This window comes from Acanthochromis polyacanthus, chromosome 13, assembly GCF_021347895.1.
Source record: "Acanthochromis polyacanthus isolate Apoly-LR-REF ecotype Palm Island chromosome 13, KAUST_Apoly_ChrSc, whole genome shotgun sequence".
NCBI classification, from domain to species: Eukaryota; Metazoa; Chordata; class Actinopteri; family Pomacentridae; genus Acanthochromis; species Acanthochromis polyacanthus.
In genome coordinates, this window is record NC_067125.1 from 18,145,046 (window position 1) to 18,157,821 (window position 12,776).

The following is a 12,776-nucleotide window of genomic DNA, read 5'->3' on the forward strand; positions in this document are numbered from 1 at the left end:
AGCTTTAGAACAGAGTTATGTGAATCATTAACACCCACATGTGCCACTCAGATCATAACATGTTTATTATGTATACATTAAGTATGATTAAATCATTTACTTTCCCATTTATCTGTTAAACATTTAAGTGTTGTATGGAAAGCTACTGAACAGCATAGTTCATCCCGTATAAGAGTTTTTGCAGATGCAACTTTCTAATTGTGCTGCTTGAGGACATCACCATAGTTACCACGTCCTGCTAGTTTTAGGAGTGATAGCTTTGAGGAGATAGAGATGATATCTCACAACCCCAGCTCACAAAGGTTTGCACTAATGAACACCTGCAATCCTCAACTGGTCTGCAGACCTGAATGCTCTGTTGAACTGCCTGAAGTTTTTGCAAGAAATAAACCATTAATGGACAAACCCTGTTGTTGAAGACAATCTTTATTTCAAAAGTTAGCGCTCTGCTGGACCTTGGCATAATTAATTTCCAACACAATGTAATTTTTTTCACCAGGCCAGATGCATGAGAGCATTAGAAGATTTTAAAAAGGAAAAGATGAATAAAACTACAGCTTAAAGCCTCTTTAAAAACTTTGTCACCACAAAATCTAAACTTTAGCAGTCAAATCTACCATATGAGGCCTTTAAATTAGGACCTATGATAAACATCAACTCAATAAATAGTTCCACCTAAAGAATAGCAAAGGCAAAATTGACAGTTTTGACTGGTGTCCTCAGGACCTCAATGCTGGTATCTGGTAAAAACACGAAAAGGAACGAGAAGGTATAATTAGAAACAAAACGATTGACATAGTCATGAAATACTGAAATACTGAAATAAGTAACAGTCATTAGGATGAAGGGTTTTGAAGATCGTTTCTCGTTCCTCCTTCCTGAACCCTGTGAATCAGCAGGTGGCGGTAGTGTGACTGAACTGTGCAGCGGCCGCAGGCAGAAGAAGAAGCCGCATTAAGGGAAGTGCCGCAGCGTGTTCAGCTCAGTCAGGTGGCGCTGCGTACATTCATCCAGGGTTTTTATCTGCTAACCAGAAGAAACACACTTCATCGGTTTTAAACTGTACATACATATAACGCCGCAAAATGGCCACTGGTAAGTCAACATATCTCCTGAATGTCTGTCCATTTGTTTGGTTTTTGTGTAAATAATAAAAGTGGGTCGATTAGCATCGGAGCTAAATGCTACGTTAGCTGCGTACCGCGAGGCCAGAACAAGGGCTCCGGCTATTTCATGGAACATAGGTACTGTTTATTATGATAACCCAAGATATCCGTGTTGGGAGTTTGAGTAAAATATTCGCAGTAATACCATGTTTAGTTCACGTTAGCGCTTTAATGTATTTTGTCACTTCTGCGTACAGTGGAAATGTGTCGGACTGATCTGGGCCTTGTCGCCGCTATCTATCTTTAGCTTTAGCTGTATGCTAGCCAACGTCAGTGCGTCTTTGTTTATACGGATGCTTTTGTTTCTCCTGCCAAACAAGAAGAATTACGCTAGCAGATCTTCCTGAGCAATTGAAGAAATAACTTTAAATTCACACATATTTATGTAAAGCAAACGTTGCAGGCTGTAAACGGCATTAAAGACTGATTTACTTGTTTCGTTTTCAACATTTAGCCCAAGCCAGCGCTAAATTGACCGCCATTTTCAGTAGTTTGACCAGGCACGGTGCCTGTTAGCGTGAAGCTAACCTACTTTTACTGTGTGACTGGTTGTTCAATCACCCACATCTTTAGCACTCTGTTTAGCAACCAATGTGGCTGTTATGGGTGACCTTTTTTATTGACTTTGTGTCGTTGTTGGGTTTCTCTTTTAGATTCAGGCTACGGCGGTTCCCAAAGGTAATATACACAGATAACACCGTAACTCCCACAGTACCTTCATATGTGTAGCTATGCAGCAATGTTTTTAATCTTTAACCTGTAATTGATCCACGTGGTTTTCTGATTGTATTGATTTCTAAATGCTTGTCACATCTCTGCAGCTACGGGTCATATGGGGGACAGCAGGGTGGACAGGTAAGACCCTTTTCTAAAGTACCGTCTACAAATTGGATGCAACAAGTATAACTCAATTGTGTTGACTTTTTTTTTTAATTTAAAACTTGTCAAACTGATTTATCTTGTTGACAGGGTTATGGACAAGGAAATGGAAGTGGCTCTTATGGTGGACAAAGCTACAGTGGCTACGGACAGCAAGCCGGTGGGCAAGGTAAAGGTGTAGATGTGTTTTAAATGTGTACCAGACATTGCTTTGACGCTGCTTAAATATCTTAAATTAACATGTAAAATTCAGTCTTAGTTGTGAAGTTCCTGCCTCAAAGGGGCACAGAGTCTGGGGTAGATATTGTGTTCTTGCATATTTATACTCAGTCAGGGACAGACATCCTTATTAATTTGGGGCCAGTTCAGGATTTCAGTGTCCACTTGGGTATGCACTGTCTGCATTACTAGCGGCCGACTGTCAACGTGTCAGGAAAGCAGATGTTTGCACCTCTTTATAATTTATCATTAAGAGTAGTAATTGAAGTATTTAATGCCAGACTTTGGAGGTGCTTTGATTCCTGTTGATGGAGCCAGTAGGAAGTCTTCATTTCTCCAGAAAGCCTGTTTGGCAGTCATACTTGGTACCTGTCAGGAATAACCCCTGACCCAGTGCTAGAGGGTAATCTGTAACTAGCTGCTATTTCCTCATGTGTTGAATATGAGGAGCAATGCCACCAGCCGACAAGGTTGCAGACTGGCACTTAGGTGTATTCTTTAATGGTTTGGATTAAGACTTTGAATAAAACACCTGCCCCCTCCATAGTAAAGTTAGAAAATAATTTAGTGGTACTTGTTACTCTTGATCTTGAAATGGCACAACCATGGCTAGAAATAGAGAATATGAAAGTTTAAATGGACTATAAAAGTAAATGAAATTGAGTTTAAATGAATTTGTTTCTACACTTGTCTCCTCTCTTTTGTGTTAAAGCAGCCAGCAGTTCAGTCCAGTTGAGCTGAAACGTTCCTGAATTTTCTTTCATGTGATAGTTGAGTTACTAATCGCTGAACAGCTGCAATAACATGCAGAGTTTCAGTTTTTTATGGATTACGGTTTGTGAAAACAATTTATTGTTGAGACATGGAATAAATTGATCATGATGACATGATTTTAATCGTACACTTGACCAAGTTTTCTGAGGAAATGTATCACAGCTCAAGCACTGTTGAAATTTTAAATTTGATTATTTCTGTTTACCAATTTGTGGTAGAGAAATTGACAACATGCCTGTCAAGAGCTTCTTGTAGTTTTGTGGGTCAGGGGGTTAAAGAAACTAGGTCAATGAATTAAACAGTGGATTGTTTAGGACTGCATGTGGTGGTTGTCATTTTTATGTATCTTGTATATCTCTATTTTCACAGATGGTTATGGCCAGTCTCAGCAACAGGGTTATAATAATTATGGACAGGAGTCGTCTGGGTAAGCTAATGCTGATAATACATTACTTTATATACTTAACCCTTTAAGCTTCAGTGTACCGCCGGCGGTACACCTACTAATTTGCATAGGAATTTCAGGAATGTCCGACGGGTGCAAACGCGATTATACAAACACTATACACCGATGGAAAGCTTAGATTCTCATGAATCCGCCGGTATAAACCACTTTCAGATGCGATTACCACAGCGGGTGAGAAAAACACATTTGTCCGACAAAAACAAATATTCATCCATCCGTTCTCTATACACGGCTTCAAAGCACACAGCGCGACTCACATTTCCGGGTTTATTATTACACACAAAAAAAAGATTCCACAAAAAACGGCTATAATCCAACCTTTTACATCAGATGACACAAGCCAGGAAACTATTTGTCCAAAACATGTCCTGAAGTCGGTATAAAATCCCCGAATCGGTCGTTTTCAAGGAAATGCACCTCCCGATGCGCGTCCAATATTCCCCGTATTTTTCGTAATTTTTTTTATTTAAAAATAGAATATTAGCGATTTTTTGTACTGAAAACGGCTGGAATTGACTGAAGCTTAAAGGGTTAAGGACTTGTAATGCTGATGCATTAAATATTCAGTGTACAACAACACTCACTGTAGTAACATTGGGATGTATAGAACATACCTGACAGTTGTACCATACTGCCTAATGATACTCAAAATATTGTATAGCATTATAAAGCATGTAAAACTAAATTGTAGTTGTTTGTCTTGCATGAAAACAACTTCTGATTGAAGTATTTGATGTCTCTACTGCATTAACTGCAACAATTTTGTTAAAATCAAGGTATGGCGACAAGTCATCTTCTTACAGCCAGCAAGGGTCTGGGTCTTATGGCCAGCAAAGTTCTTATGGACAGCAGGGGTCCTATGGTGGCCAGGGACAAGGAGGAGATGGCTACGGACAACAAAGCTCCTATAGCGGACAGAGCAGCGGTGGTGGTGGTGGCGGTGGCTATGGAAGATGGAGTGAAGGTACAAATTGAGATGTATTGTTATACAACCTACATCAGCATTCTGCAGAATAGGATTCCTCGATCTTTCATTCATTGTCCAGTACGTCAGATTGTGTTGATACTTAATAAATCTTTCTTCTTACCAGGTGAAGGTGGCGGTCAGGGTGGGAGGTTTGGGCGTGACCAGGGAGACCGTTCAGAAGGAGGCGGCTACAGAGGCCGAGGCCGTGGTGGTGGAGGTGGTGGCTATGACCGCAGTGGTGGATATGACCGTGGTGGATACGACCGTGGTGGAAGAGGCGGACCTCCTGGTATGGGGTAAGTTGCACAGTGCCACTGCCCCTAAGGTACCTCTACACCGAAATATGAGAAATTACTTGTCACTACGCACGCCATCACTCATCAACTACAAACCATCCACATAGATGGTTCACTACTCACCTGCTTTGTGCTCCAGATCCCCAAACTCTGTTTGTTTGTTTTTTTTTCAAAACCTGATTCATAAAATGTTGTCACATCACATACGTAATATCCCCCTACCCTCTGTTTTATGCTGCAGGAGCTTGAATATTGTCAGGATATTTTTTCTAAACCTCTTTAGTTTTTGCATAAGAAGCATGTTGGTGTTGAATCCACGTTGCTGTTTAGATCAAATACTTGGTTAATAGGTGGCAAATTTCAGATTAGGGATGCCTTGTTTCACCCAATGAGGATCCACCTGTCAATGGAGGAGCGTAAACTGAACATATCTGCCCACATATGAGCTGTAAAGGCACCAGAGATCTGCTTGTGCAATGGTATTATCCCAGACGATGGCACAGGTTCTGCTCGTTCTTCAGCAACGGTGACGATCTTTTTCTCCACCCCTATCAGCCAGGATGGGACACGTTGACACATGTAAAGGGGGGGAAAAAGTGAGCGATGCAGTAGCACGTGATTAAAAGTGCTTTCTTGCGCCCTTAAGAAAAGAAAAGACTCCTTTTTCACTATTGTCCTCTTTTTAGGATTTACAAGGGAAAATACGTTTTTCTAATTTTTGGATCTCAGCTTTGGGATGATTTGAAAATGTCACATGTTGGCTAGCTAGGTGAACTTGGGAAGCCAAATGGTAACTTTTATGCTATCTTATTTCTGCGTTTTAAAAATACATCCATAAATAGAGCTTTGTTACTTTTTGTTACGTGACCTTGATCTGAATGGATGACAGGATTTTTTTTTTCTGTACAGTCATGCTCTTGTCTATATAAAATCTCCAGCAGCCATATTTTTTCAGTTGCCAATAACCTAGTGTTGCTATGTTCTTCTGATACATATGTATGCACCCCATTCTAGTATTTGAACAATGGAAACTCCACTCAAATGATGCACTTAGACCTGGAGCCACATCTTCAGCTGCTTCACATTCAACTGGTTTCATTCAAGTGTTGTGTATTTGACAATGGCCAACATGTGTATTGTGTTAACATGGATCTACATTTTATACTACAGGTATTCAGAGTGATTGAACTAGAACTTGGACCTCAATTAAAGGATCTCATAAAAGCACTCAGTGGAAGATTGCTCATTGGTTGCTACACCCCTTCATAAAAGATTTGGCTTCTCATTTAATGAAAACAAATTCAGCTGGTTTTTCAGCTCTTGGTATCCAATCTGGCTATGTAAAAAGAGAGAGAAAAAGACAAATTCTTTGTAAATGGTGACCAAGTGTCATGTGATAATTGTCTTCACTCGTCTGCCTGATTATTCAGTCAGAGCTGCCTAGTCGTCTGTTCATTGATCTCTAATGTCAAAGACTAACGCATTCCTCGTGTGAGACATTTCCACCATAGTCGCACACCCTGGCAGGAGTGCATACTGATGGGGATGTAGGGGAGCTTTGAGCTCTCAGTTGGGACAAAGGAAAAGCCATCATATCTCCAATTTTTCCTCTGCAGAGGTGGTGACCGTGGTGGCTACAAAAATTACGGTGGTAAGTGACGAGCATCAGATCTGTGTCGGTGGGGGAGGAAAGAACTTGAGTTAGCAAAGAGAAAAGAGGGGGATTAAAAAACACTCAGTGAATGCCACCATTTCCATGTCCAAAACCCAAGGGACTCCACCTATTGCTATTTCTCATAAATGACTTCAGATATGGTAAAGGACATGGAGCTGTAAAATAGTGGTATTGTTGCATGAAGAGGAGGGCTGATTGTAAATGACAGAGGTGTTCCCAGGACGAAGAAGGAAATCTTTCTTAAACTGGAGACATTTTGGTGGTTTTCATTTCTGGTGTAAGCTCAAACAAAAAAAAAAAACACACAGAGGAACGATTCTGTTCTTGTTGCAAGGTCTTGGTATGTGATGCAACGGTATGAAAACACCCAACAGAGAGCTGTAAACAAGGACTTTGTTTAATTTTCTTCGTATCATTATGCATTGGTAGGGATGAAGCTATTCATTAATTGTGTGAAACTACAGACAGTTTTGAAGAACTCTTGTTCACGTTTCCTCCTCCATCCTCTCATCTGTTTTGCAGGCTCTCGAGACTATGGCTCCAGGGATGAACCAGGTGAGACTTTGCGAGTAATTAGGACCTGTAGTGAACGGTGAGCCACTATGATCAGAGTCTGTAATGATTCCTAACATTACCTTTGATCTCTTCCACAGCTGGAGAACAGGACAACTCTGACAACAACACCATTTTTGTACAGGGACTCGGAGAAGATGCCACAGTTCAGGAAGTTGGCGACTTCTTCAAACAAATAGGTATCATCAAGGTACTGGAATAGACTAATTTCCTTTTTTTCACTGATTTTCTTTCAACAACATGAATTTGATGACCCATTATTACACATTAGTGCATGGGCTTGATTTATTATACCTGCTAAAGTTGACACCACAGTCCAGCTGTTTGTCCTTGATAGTAGTTACAATTGTTCTTTTACACTTTCAGGTGAATAAGAAAACTGGCCAGCCAATGATCAACATCTACTCTGACAAGGCCACCGGTCGACCAAAGGGAGAAGCTACAGTCTCCTTCGATGACCCTCCCTCAGCCAAAGCTGCTATTGACTGGTTTGATGGTAAGAGTGCTGACTTGTCTTTCTTTTTCTCTAAAAGTTCTGCATAAATCTCACTGACACGTTGTCCTTTAATTTCAGGAAAGGAGTTCAATGGCAAACCCATCAAAGTATCCTTTGCTACCCGCAGAGCTGAGTTCACACAGCGAGGAGGAGGTGGAAGAGGAGGACGAGGAGGTGGGTATTGATCAAACTGCCTGTGGGCTCACATAGCTGACGAAAATATCCAGTTTCTAAACTGAGGTCCTTCTGTCGATGTTGCCGCTCTGGTTTTGATCGATTGCCTGTGTCTTTGGTAGGTTTCAGAGGTCGTGGAGGTGGAGGACCCAACTTTGATGTTAAGGGAGGAGACTGGCCTTGTCCTAACAGGTTAGCATTTCAGGATTTTAAAAATGCATTCAGTGTTGACCAGAAGGAGCTGATTTGGCTGGAATTGTGTGTATAAATGTCCAACTGCTCTTTCCTCAGCTCTTGCGGCAACATGAATTTTGCACGGCGGCAGGAGTGTAACAAGTGTGGTGCACCTAAACCAGGAGATGCAGGATTTGGAGGTGGAGGTGGGTGCTTTTAACTGGATTTCAGTACAGGAGAAAATTCAGTGTTCAAAAGATTCATGCCCACAAAGTTAATTTACTGGGAGTTTGAAGATTGTACCTGATCAAATATCATCATCATGCCTGTCCAGTGTGTTTGTCAACCTGTGACAACCTCTTCTTTCCCGAATTAAGTGTTGTCACTATGTTTGCAGATCGTGGAGGCAGAGGTGGTTATGGTGGCGACAGGGGTGGCTTCAGAGGTCGTGGAGGAGGTTTCCGTGGGGGAGACCGTGGCGGATATGGAGGAGGCGGCGGCGGTGGTGGTGGTGGTGGAGGATTCGGAGGTGGCTACAAAATGGGAGGAAGGTTGGTTGAAGAGTTATTTATCTTGATTTCCAAATGCAAAGATGATGTCAGAAGAATCTGTTGGTGTAGTTTGGTGATGTGACCAGAAGAGGGCAGCACCAGCATGGGATCTTTCAACACATTCTTTGTCTGTAGTTTGATTGAACCCAATGCAGTTTCTGCGTGTTTTTGTCTTGGTGGTTGTATACTCTTGAAACACTTTACTACCTACATTTTTACCTCGTTTCCATGTTTGTCTACAGTCTGTCCTGTTTTAAATATAGAAAGCATTTCAGTCTTTTAAAGTCCCCACATTGTTCTCATGTGACTTTTGGTTACACAACTGAGTATAGAATTTATTTTTTACTGAGTCTGGGTGTTTGCTAACAAATGGTTTGTAATAGTGATACATGTAGAATACAAAGATTTTGCAGTAGGATCACAATTTTAAGCTGAGATTCGGATTATTTCCCTGAACAAACTGTGTGACCTGGATAACTGGTGTGATTTTGATTTTAAAAAAACATTCTTTTCAAACCTGTCTTCATATACACACATGGTTTACACAGTTCTTATGATAGGTGATCTGCTGACCTAAAAGCAGATTTCAGTTTCCTCATAAAAGGCTTCGGGAAGATAAAATCTTGATTTACAAAACTAATAAATATTTGCCTGCTGTAGTCAGTAATATGAGCCATGAAGTGTTTTTCTTTGCAATAAATCCAGATCATCTTGTCATTACTTTAATATTATGTAGGTATTGTATTCCATTCTGTATTGTATTTACAAGGTTTGAATTTAACGTGAACTCTGCAGAAACTTCCTGGCACAGGAAATGATGCATAATACTGTCTGTTAGACTTGGAGGCAGCAAAACCTTTTTCTGCAGTTTAACTTCTTTCAATAACTTCTTTCAACTGTGAGAAGTTGCTCCATTTCTTTTGCATTTTGATTAGTGCATGAAGATCCATCAAGAGCAGAAAATTGCGTGTGGATTTGTTATACTTAATTTGTGTACAAAACACTTGGCACTAAATTCCACCGTCATTCACTGAAGTGTTTCAAGCATTTAAATGTTCTTGCTACAGCCTCCACTTAGTGTTTTTGGTTCCCCTTGATTACAAATTCAGATTTATTGGAGCTCACTGAAGGTGAACTGCTACGTTTAGAAGGGGGTTGTTAATGGATGTCTGCTTTATTGAAGGCAAGTTATGTTGTCCATTTCAGAGATTTAAAATGCGAGGGGCTCGGCGGATGAGAAGTCGACATCATATCTCACCTTCATTTGTCAGAGGATAATGGTTCGTTCAAAGACGGCTCATATAATACACATCTTTGTCTTTATAATTCCAGGGGTGACCGCAGAGACGACAGAAGAGACCGGCCATACTAAACGCTAAGCAGAGGGAAACCGTTCCAGCCCTTGAGTTCGCCACGGAGGGAGGTTTAGTTGGAGAACCTAGAACGGGAAGGGGATGGATCAGATGTTCTGATTTGTCTATGGTTTTTGTAGCTGGCGCATCCTGAATATTACTGTTGAGCTGAGAGACGGGTGTGTTGGGCTAATACTTTGGGGATGATTGGCACTGTTGGCATGTGGTCAAATGTTTTTTGTTTTGTTTTATTTTTCTTTGTACATCTTTTTAATTTCCTCTCAGATTCTAGGATACAGATGTTTTGTGAGGTAGACTTCGTACCATTGTTTTTGTATGAACGGAATAAAATGTTTTACTTGGGTTTGCTTTTTTTTTTCTCCCCCCCCCCCCTCAAAATGATATTAAAACTGATCTTTTCTCTGTGCATAATGTGAGTTTATCCACCAGAAATCCAGTACATTTACTGATATACATGTTATCACTTTAGGTATTTTTTTTGGAAGATGTTAAATATTCACAAGACTTTTCTTGCCGAACTTTGGGGATTTCTTTTAAGTAAAACTTTGAAGGAATTATTGAAACTTTACTCCTGAAGGTTTTGCAAATTTGGGAAATTTTTTAGCTGAATTTTTGAATTTGTTTCAGACAGGGAAACTATTTTTTTGATGCTGGTAGGAGGGTAAATAAAAGGTGTTTCTCCCGGAGCTGTCTCCATGGAGGGGCGGTGCTGCACCTCCTCCTCCTCCACTACTCTGCTGCTCGGTCAGCTCCGTCAGTCCTCTCTAGAGGATGGAGATGTTCGGCTGTCTGCTCCCAGTTTACCACCACGAACAGAGGCAACCATGAGGACGGTGTCAGGAAATGTTGACCCGACATGTGCGTCGTTGTGACGGTGTGTTTGTCCCGCTATGAGCCGCGGAGCTGCAGGTCGGGACATGAGTGTCTGGATCCTGACCGTAGCTGCCTTCATCACCGGGCTGCCCGCCGGAGGAGCCCCGCTGCTGCTGCTGCTGGAGCCGGAGGTACTGATGTTGAATCTGCCCGAAGAGATAAAGTTTGGGGCAGAAACCGCGGGGGGTTAAAGTGGGCAACATTTGGAACAGAAAGCTTAAGCTAAGAGCCTAAAAAGCTCCGAGACAGACCTCGTTTTATTGCATTTATGTTTAATGACTTCGCGCTCAGCTGTAAAACAATGAAGATGAAGAGGTTCCATTTGAGATCTGAAATATAAACCTATTCTGTTGCATCTAAAAGAGCTCAAACGATCTAATATCACTAACAAATAAGCTGTAAACCATATGCCTGAAGCTTGTTTCTGTCTGCTGTCTATAACAATCTGAATCAGCTGCACTAATTGGTTGAAAGTTATCTTTTGAGATGTGAAACTTAATTCATTAAAATGAGGGAACTCTTAACCGTTCCTTCAATGCATCATTTTCAGTCAACATGGCTCAAATTATAAGTCATGCTAAGTTCTGAAGGTTCAACAAAATAGAAATGAGCAAATTCTCATATTTCTTTATGTTTTAAGTTGATTTGAGTAAATTCTCTCTATTTTCTTTAATATGTGATCATAATGCCTTCTGTTAAGTTCTATTGTATGTCAAATATGACAAAGCGTTGCCTGAATTAAACAGATGCATCATTTAGATAAAATAGAACACACACACACACACACACACACACACACACACACACACACATATATATATATATAATGTCTATACATAAACAGAAACAATCACAACAAAGATACATTAAATCTGAAACTATAGAAGAATATCCCTAAAGGTTGTCACCAAATGTCACTGTAAAATTACCGTAAAATGCAATTTACTGACATTTACTCCATGTCATTCATTGTGTAATTTCAGCAGCTGGATTTATTTAACATTTTTGTTGTGAAAAGCTCTGTAATCATAGAGGATGTCGCTGCTTTAACAAACAAATCAACACAAAGTGATAGAACCAATACTTATTTTTCTGTTAATTGACACCAAATCTATCTAGTTTTAGAAGTGCAATCACAGTATTACCATTAAATATAACAGTTTGATTCATTGTGAAAAGAAACTATCTGATAAATGTTCTAATTTTTTACAGTTACATGATTTAATGTACATTAGACATGTACATTCACATTTTATTTTTGTAATTCAATATTTCATGTATTCAGTATGAGGTAAAAGAAAAATGCTATTAAATTACATTTTTTTAACAGTCTAGCTACATTTGATGTACAAGGATACCAAGCCTGTTTCTGAAAGAAGAACGGCTATACGTCTCAGGATGTTTTAGCGTTTTACAGTTTTATTGCCTCTCTGTGGTTCGGTTTAATCTGACAGCTGCCTTTTCTCACCATCCCAACGCTGCACACTTTCTTCAGCAAGGCTGAAAGACCTTATATAGCATTCGGCTGCTACATGTGTTCTCTCAGTTTGTTGTTACATAAAAAAATCCTCCTAGCGTTTTCAGTGTCTCTAATGGGACAAAGGAACATTCTTGTTGAACATTCCTATTTGTAGAAGCACATCTGTCATCAGCTCAATTTTAATTTCCAGCCCAACTTTACCACATCTGTAATCGGCCGTGCTGCTGTTGTCTCAACACGCAAACGTGCTCCATAAAGGGCCGACTGATTGAGGGATGGTAATATTCAACTCCAGGATCACAATACAACAGCTGTTGTCGTGTATGCTGTTGGTTCATCTATAAAGGATGTTGTAGTTGGGAAATTTCAGGACTTTTCTTGCCTTGCATACTGTATATACATGCTGAATGATAACTATGATTTTTAGGGACACCTCGGGGCTTTCTGGGTCTTATGGGTGGTCCACATGTATACAAAGCAACCTACAGCAGATATAGTCAGAATGGAAAATTATCTTTACACTTTTATGGGCTTTTTTGCCTCATGGGAAGGTATGCATCTCTGGGGATTTACCAGAGAAATACTATGTTACTGTGTGTAATCAACAGGACTGTATGTACAACTTCACTTTACAAGATTA

At 40.3% G+C, this 12,776-nt stretch overlaps 2 protein-coding genes across 3 annotated transcripts in view; both read left to right on the forward strand.

Moving 5' to 3' along the window:
* Positions 1–940: 940 nt before the first annotated feature.
* On the forward strand, positions 941–10,125 carry taf15 (TAF15 RNA polymerase II, TATA box binding protein (TBP)-associated factor). 2 transcript variants are annotated; one of them, XM_022207644.2, is made up of 16 exons: positions 941–1,095; positions 1,820–1,844; positions 1,988–2,021; positions 2,136–2,214; positions 3,408–3,465; positions 4,281–4,468; positions 4,596–4,767; positions 6,384–6,418; positions 6,965–6,997; positions 7,096–7,205; positions 7,382–7,511; positions 7,590–7,685; positions 7,808–7,877; positions 7,977–8,065; positions 8,257–8,410; positions 9,743–10,125. In XM_022207644.2, the coding sequence occupies exons 1-16, from the start codon at positions 1,086–1,088 to the stop codon at positions 9,780–9,782; spliced, it is 1,323 nt and encodes a 440-aa protein (XP_022063336.2). In that variant the 5' UTR covers positions 941–1,085; the 3' UTR covers positions 9,783–10,125. The 2 variants fall into 2 exon arrangements, with proteins under 2 accessions (XP_022063336.2, XP_022063337.2); XM_022207645.2 differs by lacking the exon at positions 6,384–6,418 and having other exon boundaries at positions 943–1,095.
* An 88-nt stretch (positions 10,126–10,213) lies between these two features.
* The window catches only part of mmp28 (matrix metallopeptidase 28), a 29,110-nt gene continuing 26,547 nt past the window's right edge, over positions 10,214–12,776 (forward strand). Inside the window, 2 exon segments of the mRNA XM_022207643.2 lie at positions 10,214–10,687; positions 10,689–10,787. Of these exon segments, the coding sequence (XP_022063335.1) occupies positions 10,640–10,687; positions 10,689–10,787 (147 nt within the window). The 5' untranslated portion in view covers positions 10,214–10,639.

What these genes read in the sequence shown, in the direction of transcription:
- taf15 (XM_022207644.2), top strand. An exon ending in CTATGGAAGATGGAGTGAAG is followed by an intron (nt 4,469 to 4,595) that starts GTACAAATTGAG and finishes TCTTCTTACCAG; the next exon opens with GTGAAGGTGGCGGTCAGGGT. An exon ending in TGGCTACAAAAATTACGGTG is followed by an intron (nt 6,419 to 6,964) that starts GTAAGTGACGAG and finishes TCTGTTTTGCAG; the next exon opens with GCTCTCGAGACTATGGCTCC.